This window comes from Argopecten irradians, chromosome 13, assembly GCF_041381155.1.
Source record: "Argopecten irradians isolate NY chromosome 13, Ai_NY, whole genome shotgun sequence".
Taxonomy (NCBI): Eukaryota; Metazoa; Mollusca; class Bivalvia; order Pectinida; family Pectinidae; genus Argopecten; species Argopecten irradians.
This window is the reverse complement of record NC_091146.1, coordinates 17,625,705-17,648,906: the sequence shown is the minus strand read 5'-3', so window position 1 is coordinate 17,648,906 and position 23,202 is coordinate 17,625,705. Positions and strand designations below refer to the sequence as shown.

The 23,202-nt window shown below is 33.2% G+C and overlaps 1 protein-coding gene across 1 annotated transcript; it reads right to left on the bottom strand.

The window, feature by feature from the left end:
- Nucleotides 1-12,332: 12,332 nt before the first annotated feature.
- LOC138306453 (sialate:O-sulfotransferase 1-like) lies at nucleotides 12,333-18,601 on the bottom strand. Its single transcript, XM_069246914.1, has 3 exons — nucleotides 18,178-18,601; nucleotides 17,421-17,744; nucleotides 12,333-13,818 (listed from the first exon to the last, which is right to left on the bottom strand). The coding sequence occupies exons 1-3, from the start codon at nucleotides 18,467-18,469 to the stop codon at nucleotides 13,460-13,462; spliced, it is 975 nt and encodes a 324-aa protein (XP_069103015.1). The 5' UTR covers nucleotides 18,470-18,601; the 3' UTR covers nucleotides 12,333-13,459.
- Nucleotides 18,602-23,202: the final 4,601 nt, after the last annotated feature.

Genomic DNA, 23,202 nt, shown 5'->3' with positions numbered 1-23,202 from the left:
AGGTGTGAAATAATTTGTTATGACTTTTATTATAGAGACACTTAGTTCTGCAGGCTAGAATTGAAATATCACATAAATATTATCGGCTGTATATAAGTATATATTGTAATAAAGGTATGATGGATTTATTATATATATATTAGATTATTCGTAAATTCTAGTTGTTAACATTAATTTAAAAACAGAAACATCAACACGATGCAAGAGTGTGTAATAAATGTGTCATAATGTAAACAATCGGGCTATTGATATTGAATTTAAGTTAGTGAGAAAGTAAATATTATCAAATTTTAAAATAACCTGTCATGTTATTTTCAAAATTATTACATTTTAAACCGACAAGTCAAAGTGGTAATAACTTGTTCAGTTGTTGTTAGAATGCAAAACAAAATGTCAAAATTGGTTTGTTCTTTAAAACAAACAAAATCAAGAGAAAATGAAAAACACGAACAAACACATATTATTTTACTTTTGAAATGAAACTGAAATTAAGTGCCCTGGTTTTTATGTTTCACTTGAATTTAATTCAACATTTCTGAATATTTCAGAATTATTGCCCACTTAGTAGGAAGTTAATTGTAAAATATTTGAACATCTTATTTTAACCTCAGTTCATAAACAGAGTGTGTGCTTCGGGTGCTTCGGGCTAACTTTAGTATCACTATTAACTCAAATTGTTTTGTAACTTAGTGTTAATGAAATATTGTGCGTAAATCAGTAAAATATGTAAGAGTTTTCAACACTGTTTCTATAGCAGAACAACGCATGTTATAGATATGTTAATTTAGAAAAAAAAATGTATTAATAAGGATGAGGAGAAGCCTGATGTATAAAAAGTGTTAGCAATGAAATACATGACATTGTAAAAAAAAGAAAGAAAAAAACTTAATTTATTCAACATGGGAAGGATCAGACTAAAATGCTACATGTGGAAAAAACATTGGTATGATGTGATGAAATCTAGATTATGTAATATAAATGTTGTGTCCATCCATTATGTTCTAGGGCCGCTGTGGCCAACTGGTTAAGCTGTCTCGACATATTAACACAAGCCCTCCAACACTGGGTCGCGAGTTCGAATCCCATGTGAAGCAGATGTTAGGTACTGACGGCAGGTTTGTGGTTTTGCTCCGGATACACCTCATACAAACCTGCCACGTCCTTAAATGCCCCTGGCTGTTAAAATGACGTTAAACTGATAAAGCCAAACCATCCATTATTTTTATTTAAAACAACAATTTGGTTAAGTTTTATACAATGTTGTATGTTGCTACAATGTTCTATATAAGAAAAACATGTTTATTTAATTATTATAACAATTAACGAAATAAAATATATATATATGAAATAATTATGTCATTTTTCTTATCATATTTTACTTCACATTTTTTTAACCTTAAGGTGGTAGTCTCACATCCCCCAAAATTTTCCTGTAGTTCAATATTTTTCATATTTGATTTATGAAGTTAACATGTTGTTATGCATCTTCTGTCAAAGTTTCGAAGAAATTGAACCATCTATTTTTTCTAAATAAATATTCAAATTTGCCATTTTTGAGTAGATTCTGCACACGAAAAAACAGCATTAGTCTGTACTAAACCCGCCCTATAAATGAAAATGATTAACAAAATGTTCTACGATATATTATATTGTTTAATTAACGTGATATATATCAATCCTTTTGAAAAAAAAATGCTTTTAATTCTCGTCATAATTAATTTCTAGTGATAAAACATTCTCACCAAAATGAAAATAAATCGAAATTGTGAAGTTCAATTTTTATAGAAAAATAACAGACTAAAAAGTGACAAAGTTGCTTTTAATCAGTCAATTTTCAAGAAAATTGAACCACAATTTGTCAAGATAGAGCATTTTTAGCACCAAAAAACCTTCATTTTTCATTGAAAAAGACGGGATTCACAATAGAGTTATCTCCCCTATTATATATACTTTTTATACATTCACTGCAGAATGTTCTGTTACAATATAGCCTAGATGTCAATAGTTTTAGTTTTAAAATGATTAACAATGTTTAATCAATATATATTTACCATAAAATAGCAATTTAAGATTGAATAGATTATTTGTGTTGTTATTTTTAAAACTAATGAAATAATCTATTCATAAATTCAAACTTCAGAAAAGGGGGTATTAATCAAATCGCGGTCATTCAAATGCTTGAAGAGCTTGGGGCACTGTCATAACTCAAGCGTCTGTATGAAAAAACCATGATATGTCTCCCTTACCATGAGACTACATTCTTAAAAGAAAAGTAATGTGTATCGCTTTAAGTATCAGCTCTGATGAGGTTTCATCTCGTTTCAACATTAAATTGCCACATAGATAATATTTCAGAAAAAAAAAAAAAACAATTTGACGGCCAGTTTGTAAAGATGCATTTCTTACACGTTGTTCGAGGTTGTAATGTTCCTAAATTAGTTGAATCTGAAGCTAATATAATAGAAGGTCTTATAACACTAGCAGAAGCAGGTAATGTACATAAAAAAATGAAAAACAATAAAAGTCCTGGTTCCGATGGTTTTACGGCAGAATTTTTCAAGTATTTTTGGAAAAATCTTCAGCAATTTTTAATCAGATCTATAAATTTGGGATTCTCAGTTGAGCAGCTTTCCATAACCCAACGACAGGGCATTATTACATGTATCCCTAAGGGAAATAAACCACGTAATCTAATAAAAAAATTGAGACCCATATCCCTTCTAAATATCACATATAAAATAGCTTCTGGGGTAATTTCTCAAAGAATTAGATCAGTTTTAGATAAGTTAATAAGTAATGACCAAACAGGCTTTTTATCAGACCGTTACATTGGGGAAAATATCCGTACTTTATATGATGTGATGCATTATGCTGAAGATAAAAATATTCCAGGGATGTTACTATCAATTGATTTTGAAAAAGCCTTTGATTCTGTATCATGGATTTATATTGAGAAGGTCTTGAACTATTTTAATTTTGGGAATGACATAAAAGCATGGATAAAAATATTACACAGCAATGTAAGTTCCTCTATAAATCAAGGTGGTAATATTTCGGCCCCAATCTCCATCCAACGCGGTTGTCGTCAAGGCGATCCAATCGCTTCTTACATTTTTATTCTTTGTGTTGAAGTTCTTGCAGCAAAACTTAGAACCAATAGAGATATTAAGGGTATTGCAATAGAAAACACACATATTCTCAATTTACAGTATGCTGATGATACTGGTCTGGTGCTAGATGGCTCTGTGACTTCCTTAAAGGAATCTATATGTTAATTAAACAAATTTTCTGAGATATCTGGGCTTAAGATTAATGCTGCCAAACACATGTTATTCGGCTAGGTAGTAAAAAATACAGTGATGAAACCTTCTTGCCAGATGCGAATTTACAATGGGGTAGAAATAAGTTTTCATTTTCAGGCATTGATTTTTCAGTTGACTTAACAGAAATACCTAGGCTGAATTTTGATAAGACATTAGTAAAACTCAAAGCTCTGATTACATCATGGAAAAGGCGGAATCTAACACCTTTTGGAAAAATTAACATTATTAAATCACTCCGTATCTCCCACTGTAATAATCTTTTTATCACCCTGCCAAACCCGTCCGAAAAATATATTGTCCAACTTAACTCTACTATTTTTAGGCTTTCTCTGGAATGACAAACCTCATAAGATAAAAAAAGATGTTTCTATTCAAGACTATCTAGATGGGGGATTAAAGATGATTGATGTTCAAGCCTTTATAGAATCGTTGAAACTTAGCTGGGTACGGAGGCTACTTAATTCATCAGGAAAATGGACCGCATTACTGAACTCCATGGTAGATCTGAAAAAATTACAGAATTGTGGAACTTGTTTTATATTTATTTGTATATCTAACTGTTCTAACAAATTCTGGAAAGATTGATTCCAAAATGTTTAAGAAGAAATTGTTCGATCAAAACTCAAGATTGAAAACCCCTTTATGGTACAACAGAGACATATTAATTGGCAAAAAGGTCATTTTTTACAAAAATTGGTTTAATGCTGGTATATTTACATTTAATGACCTAATTAAAGACCCCAGTAATCTCACATTTTATTCTCTTGATGAGTTTCAGAACATATATAACATTAACACAAATTTTCTCCATTATAATGGACTGTTATCAGCTATCCGACGGTTCCTTGAGATATCAAATTCGCTGTTACCATTTCAGCGACCAGTTCAACCATCTATTCCCCTGCTTTTTGAATTTTTTTTTTCAGAAATAGAAAAGGCTCAAAAGATTTTTACAAATGTCTTATTACACCAGCCACTGTACCAACTGGAATAACGAAGTGGGGACAGCAATTTCACTATGACACAGATAAATGGAAAAAAATATACAGAATTCCTTTTTTAGTCTCCCATAGTACAAAGCTACAGTGGTTCCAACTTAGAATAATTCACCATATATTAGTCACAAATAATATCCTATTCAAAGTCAAGCTAGCTACAAGCCCTTTATGTACATTTTGCAACAACGAAACAGAAACGATAGTCCATTGTCTATGGGAATGTATAGAGGTCCAAAGCTTATTACAGGAACATGAAACTCTAATGGACATTTTCTTTTTTTCTTTTTCTACAAACAAAGAATCTCACCTATTCGGAATTCTATCACCAAATACTAATCCAATTGATAACGAAATAATCATTATAATAAAACACTACATTTATAAGACTAGATGCTTAAATAAATCTTTAAACCTAAATGCCCTTATTAATACTATAAAGGAGCACTTATCAGCTCTGAAATTTTTAAACAATAACAACAATCAAGGGAAAAAACAATTGTTTGAAATTAATTTAAGGAAATAGAAACCATTATTAGAACTTTAAATACATTATTTTCCTTCCTTATGTACACACATTTTTCATTTTGATTTTATTAATTAATCTATTATATATACCAGGTATTATATATATATATATATATATTTACATACACATTACATGCATATACATGTACTATACATATCTATATATCTATATCTACACAATAACCATATTACTATTAACAGATTGTTTAAGTTTGTCATTGACCCTTTCAGTGCCGAATTAAGATATAAAATTTCCAGTCAAAATATTTCAATACAATTTCCTTCCTCTAGAGTATATTAAAACTACAATGATCGAATCTCCCTACCTCCTCTCCCCTCCCCTCTCTAAATCGCTTTTGCTTTGTATCTCCATATACAGTATTCCATTTCTTTTTGTAATTTTTTTCTTGTTTCTCCATGTGTATGCTCGTGTGTATATGAGTGTGGCTTGTGTGTGAATGAAGGTGAGAGATGTGTGTATGTGTGAGTGAAAGTGTGTTAAGGTATGTATAAGAGTGTGTATAACGGTGTATGTGTACGTTTATGAAAGGCAATAATGATGATGATGGTTGATGATATGACGATAAGGATGATGTTGATTTTGATGGTAATACTTCTGACTATTAATGATAATGATGTTCATGAGGATAATGATAAGATGCTGATAATGATGATATATGATAATGATAGTTGATAATGATAATGATGATAAGATAATGATGATGATTGATAATGATGATAATGATAAGATATTGCTACTGATAATGATAATCATGATAATAAAGAAAGATGTTGATGATGATGATGTTGTTTGTTTGTTCAGTTTTACGTCCTATTAACAGCCAGGGTCATGTAAGGACGTGCCAGGTTTGTTGGTGGAGGAAAGCCGGAGTACCCGGAGAAAAAAAACACACCGGTCAGCGGTCAGTACCTGGCAACTGCCCCACATGGGATTCGAACCCGCATCCCAGAGGTGGAGGGCTTGTGGTAATATGTCGGGACATCTTAACCACTCGTCCACCGCGGCATGATTATGATAATGATGAAAATGATGATTGATGACAAATGATTGCTTTTTGTTTTATACTACATGTATATATAAATGCCTTGACAAATAAACAATTACACACAAAAAAAATATGAAATCTCATCCATTTTTACTTCAATATATGTTTACTAACTCGGCATTGCGACAGACAACATTCTAAGCAGTATCAAGTTAAATTTTGTTAGAAATCGTTCTTAAGTTCATTGTGATGAAAATGGTAATCATCTAAGAGTAGAATCATAACCTATTATTTTAATATTTTACATCTAATGGAGATAAAGTTATTGGAATTGGCAAGTTATATGGTCTTTAGAGTATTTTTGCTTTAAAAACATAAAAAACACATAAAATTTAGATAATATAGTAAGGCTGATTTTTTATGTAAATTAGATGGAAAAAGGTTATATACCTAGTGACATAAGGGGGAATGTCCATTAGACGACTAGACATTATAACTAGGAATATATAGGGAATGTCCATTAGACGGATAGAGACTATAACTAGGGACATATAGGGAATGCCCATTAGACGGATATATACAGAGACCAGACAGAAGTATTCGGACAAAATGGCCACCGTAACTTCATGTGAACACCTCGCTAGAAAAATAAAACTCTTTATAAGAAATATATATGTTTTGATACTGACCTAATATTTGATGATCTGACCCTTGGACTTTCGCACTTCCTTCAGACGATCGTGAATCGATTGGTATACACCTTTCTTGCCAGATGATTTGTATTTCGTCAAAAAGTTCTGTTTGATTAGTGATGTTGTTGACCACTGTTTTTAGTCGTATTTTAAGTTTTAACAACACATTTTCGATGATATTTAAATCAGGACTTTGTGGGGGCCATTCTAAAGTGGGAATACCATGATTTGTAAAATATCCAGACACAACACGAGCCTTGTGAACTGGAGCATTGTCCTCTTGAAAAATGTAGTTTTGGTTTGCGAAGTGTCTCGCTAAACATGGCAACAAATTCTCTTCCAAAATTCCAATATATTTTAGTGAATTGATGGTTCCATTTACACTGCAAACAGTACCAACTCAATGATGGGTAATACACCCCCAAATCATCACGGAAAGTTTCCGGTATGACCGCGGACAGATGCAGGCTGGCCGGTATGCCTCATCTTTTCGCCTCCATATAAAAAGTCTGTTGTCATTACCGATCACAATTTGACTTTCATCAGAAAAAATAACTTTCCAATAGTTTTCTACAGTCAGATTTCTTTTATCAAAGCAAAATGTCACACGTTTCCTCAAATTGACTTCATGCACAACCATGGTTTTCTTCACTACCCTTCTACGGTATCCCTGATTTTTTTAAATTCCGGTCATTCGTTTTACTACTAACCTGTACATCCGATTTTTACTCGCCGCACGAAACTTAGCGGTATATATTATGACGCGTTTGTCCGAATGCTTCTACCCGGTCTCTGTGTTATAACTAGGGCTATATATGGAATGTCCATTAAACAGATAGACATTATAACTGGTGATATATTGGGAATGTCCATTAGAAGGATATAGACATTATAACTAAGGACATTTAGGGAATGTCAAATATTGATATCCTGATTAAAATTCTCAGGTGGAGTTTGACTTTGCAAGAGTACAATCTTGACATCAAACATATCAAAGGGAAAGACAATATTCTAGCTGATGCTTTATCAAGGATTTAAATATGACTTAATATGTCAAGAAAGTTTCCTTTTCAAGAAAATTTTCTTTTCTTTAAGGAGGGGTGTGTTATGTATGTACACTAAATACATGTAGATAAGGGAGATAACTCCTATAGCTTTTTTTATCAATACATCCTATAAAGGTCATATCATTAGTCTAGGTTATAGAACTTTCTAGAATATAATCATGCATAAACAAATATGTTTGTAAACATGTTGATTTTAAGTAGAGATCTAGAATGATCTATTTCCAGAAAGTTATGTGTGTTTATTTGTTTACTGCTTTTAGTTAGATATTTCTAGAAGTAGAAGGTTCTCCAATATTCTTGAATTAGGGTTAAGCTATATATACTCCAGCTGCCCAAGGCTAATCAGAACTGTAATGAGACCTGTAATAAGACATATCAAGAATTGTACAGCGCCATATAAGATTCTATTGGGAGAGCTATTGTGACTTTATCTGTGGATTATTACAACACTTTGTGTGGATTTATTCATATTGCCTGGAACTTTACAAATCATCTGTGGACATTCAATTTTCCTTGTGGATTTGTGATTATTGTTAATTTGAAACCTGGAAGGATCAAGGATTATACCAGGACATTCGCATACAGATAAGTAACACTTTAAATCATCGTACTAGTCTTGTACCACCACCAATTACTTTAGATATCGTAAACCATCTCTGTAATAATATTGTATATATAATTAAATTGTGTTTTGAATTTAGCTGCTGGTTTCTCCTTTCTGTCATTCGTTCATGTAACAAGATACTAATCGTGTATTCTGTTTATCCTGCAACTATTATGGCATTCAAAACGAAAGCAAATTGACAGTTATTTACTTGGTTTCGCTCGAAGCGTGACGCTTCTTTGATGCGGAGGTAAATATTCATTCACTAAACCGAATGAGAGTGTACTCCTTTTTACTGCCGTGGGAAATAAATAAGCGCATTCACAAACACCATCCGTAAATCCATTCAGTGTAATATATCACTGAAACAATATGAAAATACTCAAAAAACAATATATACCCGTTTAAAAATTACTTTGCAATACATACCTTTGCCATGAGCCAAGAAAAAAACGACACCGCCATACGAGATTTTGGATACCGTAAAAATGACGTCATTCCGATGAATGTGACGTCACGTTTTAGCGGGACTGAATGACGTTTAATTCACTGGAAGGTTCAAGTTCTGGGTCAAGTTAGAAAAAGTTCCGTCAGATATGGAACAAATTCACGTGATCGTATTGACGGATAAAGCATTTCGTATTGACGGATAAAGCACAAGTTTATCCGGCAGTAGTTATCGGTCAGTATGTGGGACAGTTGCAGGATAAAAATCCCTCTATGGAAGTTATCCAATTAAACCTAAACATATATAGGTACGAGTTCTAATATCAAAACATTGGATAGCTTTAGCAATGAATCTGCGCGCCCTCTCTAACATTAATTTTTGTCTTTAAAAGAATCCAGGTTTTACATCCATACCGAGCTGATCAATATACAGTTTTACATAATAAGCTTGCTCGCTATCACTGGACCGGAGTAAGTGCGCTAGGATGGGCACCGCTCCTTATTAAACACATTGTTCCACTTTTTAATTTAAAGCTGATAATGTAAGTTAAAACATATATATTTGAGATTAAAATATATAATAAAGTGGGTGTTTTTTTTTTTTCAAAATTCGATTCTGAGACAACTCTTTGTGTTTCTAATGAGGGGCAGTCACTATTTTGTTTCGACTCAAAAACGAATTTTGAAGAATTTTTTTTTTTCATCTCAAATGTATATTTTTAACTTTTAACTAAAAATGTCTGATAGCAATTTAACGAATAATGGATTTTATGAAAGCTTTTCACAGAGGTTTCTAAAATTTCCGTCTAATGCAAAAGAATCGCCTCCGGTACGAAATACTGTTAAATGTGATAGAAACCGATTATAATCATTAATGGGGTGGTTTGTGAATGGATCCCACGTTTAAAAAAACACTACAGTATGATTTGAAGCGTGGATTCCTAATGGTAGTTAGTTTTAAAGGATCTATAGTAAACGATCCTTTATACTGTATAAATACACTGGGACATGTCAGGGAACACTACCGTCCTGTCGTGCACTTTAATCTGTCGACGTTTACGAACATGATACAGCACGATAATGTTATACAAAACATATTTGAATAAATCTCTAAATGTGACCCTGTAGATTAGGTGTATTACGTTTCATCCCGAATAAACGCAAGGGATCATCGCAATAATGGATGAAAAATTAAATTACCTGCTTAGCAAGTCACACCTAGTCCTGGAATAACTGACAAAATCGTTAGTGAGAATTATTTCAGGAAGGAACCGTGGACGCCAAATTGGACTTTCGAACACTACATTCAATAAATCAATAAATAATAGTCAGTTCAGTACTTTGGATTATCAGAAGTTCATTTTCTTTCTTAAATGAATCGATTTGTAAAAAAGTTATCAAACATGACATGCGAATATATCTAAAAATTAATAAATATAGCCAAAATTATACTTTGGATTACATTATTGTATCAGGTCATTTTAAACAGTTATTTAAGGCTCTTGAAAATCCACATTTAGAACATGCAGCTAGTGCTTGGAGTCCATACAAAACCCACTGTTATTTAGACGTTAGAGAATGTACATTGTGAAGCGAAGAGCTACTAATTGAATTGCTACATGGATTCAAAGGTCTCGCCTGAAAAGAGCGTCTAACAGAATTAAAATTATCAATAAATTAAACACAGACATGCTAGAGAGGATCTGATTAACGTTTTCACATCACAAAGGAAAAGTTTACATCACGAAACCGTCATCTCCAATATCTTTGTCTACGATACCAATGAAAGAACGTTACACGGGACATAATTTCAAGTTGTATAAACAGCGTTGTAATTCAGAACTCAGAACTCAGGAAAAACGTGTTCACTTCTAGGCCAGATTCGGTCGTAAACGTAGAAACAACGAAGTATTTTTAAAGTCTGCTGTACAGCCATCAAATGGGCAATGTGTAACTACAATTACTAATATCTCAATTTTACTTAAATTGGCATAGTCTGTATGATATGTCGCGTATAAAAATGGGCATAAAGTCTATCCTACGTTTCATATTTTTTTTTCAAATAAATTCAATTGAATTAAGCTGAATGCCAGAAATTTTTAAATGACTTTCACCAATACCCAGGTAATAAAGATAGGCAGCAAAAAGTACAAAAATATAAGAAATTCACCACAGAATAATGTATTCATGGTGTATAACAGATTTCAATATCTTAGGCATTGAATATGAAAATAGTATAGATAAGTTTTGACAAAAAAAACTTGTTCAATTAAAAACGTTAATAAACTCAGAGAAAAGAAGAAATGGATCTTCAATTGGCAAGATAACCATCATAAAAGATATCCATATTTAATCTTTATTACTCTTTCAAACTCCCTATGAATCTGATATACAAAAATATCAATTACATTCCATATGAATTTTGATGCAACGGAAAAACTGATAAAGTTTTATGTGATCTTATAGATAAATCGTGCAATAAGGGTGGTTTAAAAATGATCAATTTTAAATATTTTATAACACCTCTTAAGGCAATATGAGTAGGAAATATATATAAAGAGGGGGCTAGTCGGGTGTGCATTTTAGACCAATTTATTGATAGGTTATCATACTCTAATTGTGGAAAATAAATGGATTTTCCAATATATTTAGGATGGCAACCTTGAAGCATGGACGCCAACGATAGATTCATCCAAGATATACTGTATGATGAACTCATATGCAAAAATCAATCATGGTATAATCAGCCTATCCAACTTAAAGGCCCACTGTATTTCCGAAATAAACATTAAAAAACAATGATAACATAAGAAAAGACATATTTCATTTCAAAATATTTCATTAAATCGAAAAGATTCAATTTTGAATTGAGAAGCAAGCAAATGCTACATACGCCCTCTCCACCTAATTACATTCATGTACTATATAGAACCATGGTTTTAAGAACATATCTTTAAAGCATAATTGCATTAGACTGGATCTTTAAGATAACATTCAATGATTGTTAGAATTAACACAAATCGTGCATGTTAAGAAAATATATACCGATGACCTAAGATTAGGGTACAATAGCAAACAAAAGCAACATTTCCTTCGTAATCTATGTTGAACGTGAGATTAATTTCGCTTACGTTTGCGACTATTAAAAAATTACCAATCTCTTTTTATATTTACATTGTAAAACTTAAAATTCATTACGGGACGGTAGGGGACCTTTAATTTTAGTTTTTTAATGAATTGTTTAAAAAGATGTTTTATTCATATTGATATTATTAAAGAAGCTTCTTCGTTTTCTGGTTTTGTGGATTTCAAGGATAACTATAATATTAGATTGATATTTGACGTTTTATAACATTATTAGAGTCAAGCAAAATACATGAACAACAAACAACAATCATTTCACTATAAAAGCCTACATACAAACATATCAACATATTGCCTACATGATGGACCGTCCTTAAGTAACTATGTGCCTATCTACTAAACCAAAACAATCTGTCTGTTTACTTAATATATACAATTGAAAACCATACTGAGATGGTCAAAAGGTCATAAGTTACTGCATACATGTACATAGAGTGTTGTACATAATATGTATTATAATAAGCCAAACCTGCATCGCAAAGAAATGGGCCTTGACTTAAAGCCTTTATTTGAATGCTTTTCTACAGTTTAATTACCAAACACGGTGGTTTTTAATTGATTACTGAAGAAACAAATAGCATGTCCAAATTCTCACCCAACTACGGCACATACAACTTATATTCGATGGAAACCAATAGAGCGGAATATATGCAAGTCCTTTCAGAATAACTAACAGCCTTAAATTAAAGATTTGAGAATTTGATAAATATGGTAACATGTTAAGGTAATTTGAACGGGATCTTACTGTCATTACCATTCAAATAACATTTTACGTACTCTCGAATAAATTACTAACACGATAACGCTACATTAATGCAGATGTATACATTTAAGGTATGTGCTGTCAACCGGGAAAAAGACCAACGTTACATGTAGGAGATGGGTTGTTTTTGTGCAAACATGTATAGGTTTATACTTACATGTGTGACTATTAAAGATAAATATTTTAAAGGGTTGTCTTTGTATCGAATAGACTTCAAAATTAATCACGTCAGTTTTACATTATTGCGGGATCTATGTGTATGTTCATCTAGTAAATCTTCAGTTTCATTTTTCATTACGATCAAATCAAGTTATGCGACAAAAAATTACATGGCATAGGGAACGCCAAATTTAAACGTACCAAAAATTAATCACCCCAATTTGATACAAAAACGCTAAATTTTCCCGACGCCAAAATATACAAAGTTATAAGGACGTTATTCCGGGAACATGAAGCCTTTGTGATAGTGATTTAATTATAGATATTCTATAATCACTTTGTGGCATTTTCACTTAAAGGCCTACTACCTTTCCGAAACGGCTTTTAGTTTTTAAAATCGAAATGTAAAACGAGATCGATAATTTTGTAGATCCGCAAAAGTTACTAACTTACCGTTAATTCTACACTCATTATCATCATCGGAACAATTTCTTATGTTTCCCGCCGTCTTCCTAAATACCGCACGGTAATTGATTATCACTGCGCCAGACGGCAAAACAAACGGCGAAATGACTCCCACTGACACACAGTAAATCCTGTATATGTTGGAAGTTGTTACACATGTACCTCATTTTAGGCCATTGGTATATAATTTCTGATGTTATTAATGTTTTAAGAAACTTTTTATGGTTTGGTCCGGAAAGGTAGTGGGACTTTAACATTTCAAATACTATCTCGGATTAACAAAAATAAAATCCTTTAAACTATACCGGTTTTTCGTTGCGTTCATGACAGTCATTATGACATTATTTACCATATCAATCAGTTGATCTGTAAATATGTCCGCCGTCTCTAGTGAATAGGTTTGTTTCCGGTGATGTTGTCCCTCTTTGTTGACATCTGTACAGATATAATCCATTTCTGTCGGCTGGACATTTAGGAATTTGCTGATCTTCCTCAGTGTTGGGATGAGGTTTTCTCTCAGGTCCTTATAACGCACAACCAAGGAACGGTTATCAAATACATTCAGCCATGTTAAGTAGGAATTCCTCCACTCAATACTTTGCCGCTTCACATATGTATACCAGGCTAAAACATAGAGTTATTGCAATTACAAAAGGTTTTAGTATCAGTGACCAAATCTATACAAACAATATCAGACACGTCATCATATCTCTCACATCTCTATTTTATAGACCTCATTGCTCATCTGTCTTATTAAGCTCAGCAATATGATACACAGTTGATGGTTGAGTTCATCAATGTTAACAATACCATACTATCTATAAGTTGGGAAATATCAACTTTTTATTGTTCACGACAACACATCACCAGTGACGGTTCTAAACACACGCCCTTAACCAACACGTACATAATGCCCCGGTCACATATTCACGGATCATCTCGACGGTGCCACTACGGATTTAATTTCACGGATGACCTAGGAAAACAGCTAATTTTCAATGTTCGATACGGTTCCGATACGGCTTTGCAACGGTGTGTCTACGGGTCTTCACGAATATACTATGGGTACTCAACGTCGTGGGCCATTTGATAACATAAGTGATATATACAATATATTGTTAAGGTACACGGACAACTTGACACTAAAATCGTTTCCCTAAGTAACACAATACTGAAATCTAAACAAGGAAAAGAACATCAACATGTCCTACCAAATACGTCGTCGCCAATAATGTTAAGATAGCGTAGTGGCTTCCCATTTTGGATGTTATAACCATGCCAAATAATCCATTTTCGAATTCCCTCTTCAATTCATTCTGGTTACCGGACATCTCATCAAAGTACCACGTTGAGAACCAACATTAAACATCTTGAATTCGAAATTAACACCTTAACACCACTAAATGATACCCTTTATAGTTGTAATGTAGGTATCATCTGGTTTGCCATCTAGAACACCAAAATAATACGGGAACTGTAATTTAATTGCAAATTATTTAGCTTCAATGTACATATTGCAACTGCTCGGGTTCAGAAAAGTACGAATATCACCACAAGCATTCCAAATAATAATGTATACAAACTGGACACCATATATCATCGTGTGGTAAGAATCTTTTGCAGTCAAGTAATGTGATATAAATTTTCAGTTTCGGATCGGAAAACTGTCGGCACAATACCAAGTTTACTTCATATCTCTTAGATAAATGCCATGTACCTATTATAGAAATGTATATTTAACTGGAATCTAACCACAAATACCACGGAAGAGTCTTCAGAAAAGTCATTTCTTTTCTCTGTTTCCAGTAACTTTTTTTCGACTCGAACATTTTTGACTGCATCAATACATACGTATATATGTGTTATAATGGCACCATTTATTGGTCATCTCTACGTCATGACACATCACTACGATGGGCCCTATAAATACGCGGCCTTTTTAGGTATCTCTTGTTTTGTACTTGCCAATCTTGTGACAGTATTAGTAACGTGGTAGATCGTAATATTCCGTATTTTATCGTGATTTAACGTAGTTTACCGTTATCATCCTTGACAATCCTGGTTGAATCTGACCTATCCGTAATGCAACGTAACTGCATCGTATTGCGTCGTGACCAATACGTACTAAACCGTATTGTTCATTATCAATTACGTGGCTGAACCGCATTAACACGTAGTTCACCGTAACAAACTGTTGAATATTCGATACGTACGGGTTAATACGGTTGTAATAGGGAGTAGCACGGTTCAGTACGTTCCAAAACGGTAAAGTAGGGACATACTACGGATGTTTGAACCGTAGCTAAATTTTGAACATGTTCAAAATTTGCCACGGATATAAAAATACTTCAAAGTGTAACTACGCAATACTACGGCTACTATACGGAAATCTGCGGACCATTACAGAATACTACGAATGATGCCGGATTGTATCCGTAGCTAATCCGGCGAGGTGATCCGTGAATGTGTGACCGGGGCTTTATGGTTACATTGATACATTATCAACCACCAAACCAGATATTTTTTATTGGACCAGGACCTCAATGTTTTCAAAGATAAAATCCATTTCGCAAAGATGGCTCATCAGATTGGTTTTGAAAACACTTCGTAATTTCTATACATTTGTAGATTAAATAATTAGAATTAGGGTTAAGATATCCATAGTAATCAATTATCGGTATATTAAGTGGATTTTATCCACTTAATAAACTGATAACTGATTTTTTTACCATAGTAATAAGTATAACTATAACATTTCCATTGTAAAGAGGCATTAAATTGTGCCTTGACAACATCAAAGTCGCTTTGTGTTGAATTTGATGACGTCATTGATAATTCAATCCACATTTATTCCGCATTTATCGATAAAGTCACAAGGTTCTTTTTTTCTGGAGGCGTGACCTATCACCGTTACATGACTGATAGACAACATTTGTTATTTTGCCAATTTTCTAGTTTGTTACCACTGTTGCTCAGAAAGTACTGCTGATATCTTTTTCATTATTTACGCACAAGTATATTGACGAAAGCATAACGTATTACATGTAAACTCTCCATATTATCTAAGGTTTTAATGGAAACTTAAGATGTCTCACTCTTTAACAAAATGAAGAATAATTAGAAATTACAATTTTTTTTACAATTTGTAACTTGGTATTGCATAGATTTAAATATTTCGGTAAGATTATTTGACTTGCTCACGATATGTTTTACTCAATCATATACTAGTACATTCTTCGTCATAAGTTTCCTCCCTCATTGTATTTAGTCAGAGCGGCTTTTGTTATTATGCATCTACTAGGCATATGAAACAATATATTTCAAATAGTACCATATTGACTCTTGTTTGTTAGCTTTCATAATAATGTTATGATATGAAGTATGTAAATTCTAAAATGTTCCATGCTTGAATGGAAATAAGATATTATTAGACGGAAACGTCATATCCGACCCTGATTTCTACTGTTTTATATAACGATGGAATTAAAAAAAACATACCTATATTTATATTCATAAAAGTTATGTTATAAATAGAATCTTACACTCGTGACTATGTGATATCAAATTTATCAAGCTTGTTGAATAAGTTGATATGTCGCTCGAATAGAGGTGTGGCATATCAAATTATTGAAGTGGTATGGAAAATTTCATATCACATAGCCACCCATCTATGATCATCTACCGGTATTTCTTTATTAATCGGTTGTTGTAGTTTTGTTGGGATAAGGTTTTATTTGCAAACAGTTGCCTTCAGAGTTTATAAACTAACACTGTAATAATTGTCTAATTCTCTCAAACATACAACAGTCCTCAATGAAACTAAATAAACACACATATATGTAGTCGGGCAAAGGAAGGCTAAAGTCGGTAAAAATGGTTTTAAGAAATTCAGTATATCCTTTATAAAATAAAAAAAAATAAAAATTCCAATCAAAATCGCACTACATGCGAAAAAAATGTTTTTTCATTATTACAATCATAAAACCTACTCCTGGCTGGCTATGTTCGTTGTGACCTTTCCACGCAGCCTCACTTTCAAAGACTTTGCTTTTAGAACTGTGCTTTTACACGGTAAATTTCAATGGTCAAAATTGGACAACACAAACAGACCTCGACCGTCGTTTTGGTATGATAGGACTTTTGAAAGGCATATGAACGCATTTCGACTGGTTTTCTTTGCCCGACTCTTCATTTTATGCGGACAAAAGATATCAAAGTTATCTTACCAGATGAGTTGAATCTCGATGGGTCCACCAAGGCATGAAATCGATCCTTAATAATTCTTGTCTTATTATTGTTTTGGAGGACTGCTGCATTCACTGAATATTGAGATCGTTTTCCAGTATTCCAGTTGAAGAAAGCTTTAAGAGCATCGAATGGGTTTCTTATCAGTATTATGGCCTTTTGGAATCCTCTGAGCTTATCCTTCACGTTATAGTGACTTTTATATACTACACAACCTTTTGTCTTTGTATTAGGAAAGACGCATTCTCCGGGAAATCCTTTTCTGGCTAAAAACTGATCACAATAAACAGTGCCGGTACAATAACCTGAAAAATATAGATGATATTATTGTGTTGGTAATTTAGAGCATATTTCAAGCCTGTGGATTGATCACAATCGTGGCACATCGGATAACCTTACTCGAATTGAAACATATTTTATTGTTGAATAACAAAAGAATTGGAAACGAGTTATATCAACTCAGTCCTTTCAATAACTTCCCACGAATAAGATACAAAAAGTAAATCCCAAAATCAAACACCTAACGACTACATGTCTCATTAAAACCATTTTCTGTTAACTGATTGAATTGCGTTCATTAGGCAAATACAACGCCCAATAGCAGGCAAACACGCGACCGCGATGTTAAAAAAGATACACACTTGACCGCTTCGTTCAATGAGATATGAAATACACAATTCCTTCAAAGAATGCACTATATTTTACATTATCAAATTCGTTCTAAATGATGCTTCGTACCTGTCAGTTGTTGTATCATATGGCGTGTCCAGGTATTTCCCGACCCAGGGTAGCTTAGAAGTCCCACATGTATGAATTTTGCCTTCTTTTTCATAATAGAAACATTCCGCAATGGACAATACTCCAGTTCCTTTGGTAACAACTCTGGATTTTTCGTCAGTTTCCGACTATACGTGATATTAAATTTAATATCGTCAATATTTAATTGAAATTTAGTATATCGAATACACAGAAATCCTATTGCAAACATGCATAGAATCATTCCGAAAAAGTAACGTGATTTAGTATTCATTTCTGATCCCTCTAGTGCAGACCTCGATACTACCCGTCTTAATTAACGTCAGGTGGGTATATCCACGCACAGGTTTTTGCTTGGATATTTATTAAATTATTCATCTAAAAGAACTCTAGCCCAATGTTACGACTTAAGGAGACCGCACAAAAATTACACTGTATAGAAACGAATCCGGATATAGGATCTGATCGATAGAATGGCAGTTCAGAAAGGACCCAAGGTTATTCTATCACATATTTTCTATACGTAACCTTGTTTAATATGACTCAAATTTTAAACGAATTTTACCTGATAATTTTACATTAAAATGATAATCATATATGCCTCATTAGAGGTATTCGTATTGATCGACAAGTGAAAACATGTCGCCTGGTGCCGGCGAAAATCGGCTCTATAAACTTTGAAACATCCATATGCTACATTCCACTGCTTACAAATACCAAGGCATGTATCGATAATTAAATTATCTTTTAGCTATAGAAATACGCAAATACATGATATCTTCAAATGTCTGGACTAAATGAAGACATAGTGACTAAGCGTGTTTTCCGATAGCGTCTCCTTTTCGGTCTTATGATACATGTTTGATGAGCAGTTCAACGTGCCAGTTCAGAGATAGTTTCATCATATTTCAACTTAGTCGCCTTTTACGATCATGCAATATGGGCAGCAGGTACGGTTCTGAAGGCCTACCTGCAGGACACAACAAGGATAAAGAGAGTATTTATAGAATCCATGATAGGTCCATTAATTACATGTACATTATTAGATATATGGTTGAAATGTCGTCTATGAAAATCAAAGATGGTGTAGGTGTGCGTCGTATATATAAGAAGAAAGAAGAATGTCAGGTTTGAAAACCAATGTTTTAATACAGTTTCAGTACAACGTCAATCAGTGTGAGAAATTAATAGGGAGAGAGGCTTGATGAATCGACGTTGTCAGGCCGCCCACTCTCTCGAAAAAACATTTGTGGAGAGGTATTTACAATCTGAGCTGGTTTGACGATATTTAATAAAATGATAGAGTCTCTTCACGCACGATAGGTTTAGAAATGGTATTGCTTTTAATGTAATAATTTATCCGGGACATGGAGGCATCATCTTGCCTTAATTAAGGTGATACAAATCTGGGTGGCGCGGGACTGAAATAACTGAAGTCATTGCAGTCCTGTGGCATGTTTTGATGCACCACCTTTTTGGTTATATCAAAATATTTACTTATGTTGTATATATGTTTATGCAGCATGGCTGATATTGTTGTTACCATGTCTGCCATGTTATTACTTGTCATTTAATAAAAATGACATTAACTGGACATTTCCATTCTCTGTTGTAATTCATATAATATACCCAAAAACTTCAGTCGTATCTTTTAGTCAGAGTGATGTAGATGTATAACATAAACCCGGTACATGGAGGTATCATCTTGCCTGAAGGTGATAATAAACTATACAGAGTGAGAATGGAGAGAAAGCAGACAATTTATAAATATATCATAGTAATAATATACATTGTAAGACTATTTCATAAGTGGATATGAAGGATAGAGATATTCTACCCGAGGGTCACAAAATGTAGTAAAACCCGAGGCTTGCCGAGGGTTTTGCAACATATTGTGATCCCGAGGGTAGAATCTCCCTATCCTTCATAGCCACTTATGAAAGAGTATATTTCTTTCATACCTCGACGTTTTATTGACATTTTACGACTATAATATCCCGCCATTTTGAAATGAATTCGAAGAAATCCACGACTGGAAGTCAATTTTCCATACATGAAAAATAACGTGATATTTTCAACACAAATTCCGTTGCTTGCATCTTTTATAGTAAGACCAGTCAATTTTGTGAAAAAAATGTTAAAATTTTACCGAGGAAATAGAGATTTCGTTGACGCCGTGACGTCACGAGGCTTTATTGCATGTGTAGCCATGCAATACAGCCTCATGCGACATGAGTGTCTTGCCCTAGATCAGCCAGTATTACACGTGTAATTATGAAAGAAATATCTATACACAAAAATTTCTACTATCATGGTACAATATTAACACAGTAAACACTAATGATATTAGCAATATGCGTTGCTACCCGTGTACATCAGCTTTGTCCTGTCATATATATTATCAATCTCAATTTTTATTTGGTGTTCAAACGAAGGAGTGCTTTTGGTGATTCAGATTGTCTTCCACTCTCAGACATACAAGTATGTAACAGGAGGTAAACATACATATATTTAGTCATGCATGTATAAAGGGCACATAGCGTGACAACGCATTACAATATGATGTATAATGTACATATTCAATTAATAGTTTTTTTTTTAATTTATGTCACATCCATGCATGGTAAATAGGCCTTTCATTTTGATAGCACTAGGATTTCTATTATAGTAATTTTGTATATATATTTTTCTTAAACTTTTCAACATTTCATAAGGATGGTATTCGTTTCCAATATCAGTAAAAACATATTACAAGTTTTGTTTATTGCAGGTGTCCCAGTACATCCACATGTAATGTTCTGAATTTTCTGACGATTTGCCTATTCGTTGGCATTAATTTCACAAAATATTTTTCAAATTTAAAATTACTTGTGCGGTGTATATGCACTTCAAATCTGTCCAAGTGTTGTACGTGACATATGCCCAATGTAGTACTGTACACCCATCGCCCATGTCTTCCACTGTCAACACCCTACATGCTGTAACTGGTGTGAACATACTACAGTCAAGAGTTAAGATGTATGGAAGTCCACGGGGGAAATATCAAGAAAAAATACAAAACCACTTCTGTAGATTTACGAGTTTACTAGGCAGGACAATTTTGGTTTTCCGATTGACAAAAATCAGTTTTCGGGGGAACGGAAACTAGTAATGTTTTATATTAAGTTTAAAGTTGAATGATCGGGGACAGTTTACATCATATTGACACACACATTTGAATGATCTGAACTTATAACATTAACCTCTTTCCTCCAGTAAAGCATATTTGACCCCTGAACAACCTTTGAGGGTTTATGTTTGCTGCCATTATATTGCTATTAATCCCATTTAACCATCAAAGTCACCCTCGATACTCCAGAGTTACTATCACTTACTATCACTGACGTTATATCAACCATCCAAGGACTATTTCATAGTACAATTGAAGGCACCAGAAGACTTTTGATGTACATGTACATCAAAATAATTGTAAAGAGGATGCGCCAAAGTGAGATCGTGGATATTAGTCGTCGGGAAGCATTATTTTCTTACTTAGTACTTCCAGCGATATATCTAAAATATCCAGTCAATATAATTAAAATTAGACTCAATATTACGCTCTATTACAAACGTAAGGTATGTAGAATATCGTAGTGGAGCGGATGTACAAGCCTAGTTTTTTTTTTTATTGAATCTCGGTATTTCACACTGACAAAGTGAAACGAAACTATATATATAGCACTAATACACACAAATCAAATGTAAAATGTAATTTTACGTGCCCTGTACTTCAGTCCTACCTGAGAGCACTGATACTCTATGTTATTCCATTTTAATGCGTTTACGAGGGATAATGAATCATTCTGTGTCTCTTGAAACAACCTTTGAAGTCTTTTTAAATGATTTCAGTATGAAATTATATATAAATATATTGCTTTGAATCAAATTATTCAACCGAAATGAAATATTTCTTGATGGATCAAATTAAATGTAGTAATTACCTCTCCTATACTTCAGTCTTACAGTCTACAATAAATACACATTTATATGTCATAAACGCATTGTGTTACCCTCCTTTCGTCAATTTTAATGCATTTACGAGAAGATAATGAAACATTACTTGATCCCTGAAACAACCAATAAAGGCTTTGAAAAATGAACATCCAATACCATTATAATGCTATAAATCAAATCCGCAACCGATTAAAATACACATACAATAGCTCTGATGGATCAAAATAAATGTAGTAATTGTGTTCCCTGTACTGGGTCCTACCTGGGCTGCCGTAAGATCCCGGTTCACCTTACATGACCCTATAGCAGCAATTGACACACATCTGGGGATTGTGGCCTTCAACAATAGCCTCTGTCTACATAAAGTCGTACACTACAAATGTTTATTACTGAAAGGTGCTCACAAAAGGGGATATGACGCTATTGCAATTTTTCATGGTGTTAAGAAAGAAAATAAAACTTGTTTCATGACCAATACAGGAAGATTTATACAAGACATAAACAAGATTGTGTTATTGTTTAAGGATTAAATTGAATAGAATTTATTATGTTATGTAGATATAACACAAAAATCTTAATGTACTCTAAACGGTTTATGACCCACATTTGGGTGTTATACCTCCATAACATAAAAACAATCTATTAAAATTAATCCTTAAAATGTAATTCAATATACTAAAAATAATCTCTTCCATGTTTATAATTAATTTTGGTACTATTTTGTCTATGAAATCATTACGCCGTTATCTCATCCAATCAGAAGCGACGTTACAAACGGAACCCCATTTATTTCTTTTATGGGCTGATAAACTGATTTTTTAAGGCAATGGGAATTCTCGTTACAATCAAAATTGAATCATAAGGAGGTAACTGTTAATTTACGTATGTTTGACGTAATCAATTTTCAGCGCAAAAGTGTTTTTGAACAACTTATAGCGCAAGGATGAATCGGCGATTGTTTTATGATTAACAGACAAATATTAGAGTAAAAAAACCGCAAGATAAAGACCCAAA

Coding starts and splice junctions, on each gene's coding strand:
- LOC138306453 (XM_069246914.1), bottom strand. CDS start 18,469: ATGAATACTAAATCACGTTACTTTTTCGGAATGATTCTATGCATGTTT. Junction 17,745..18,177: donor TATGATACAACAACTGACAG/GTACGAAGCATC, acceptor TATATTTTTCAG/GTTATTGTACCGGCACTGTT. Junction 13,819..17,420: donor ATCGAGATTCAACTCATCTG/GTAAGATAACTT, acceptor TCTATGTTTTAG/CCTGGTATACATATGTGAAG.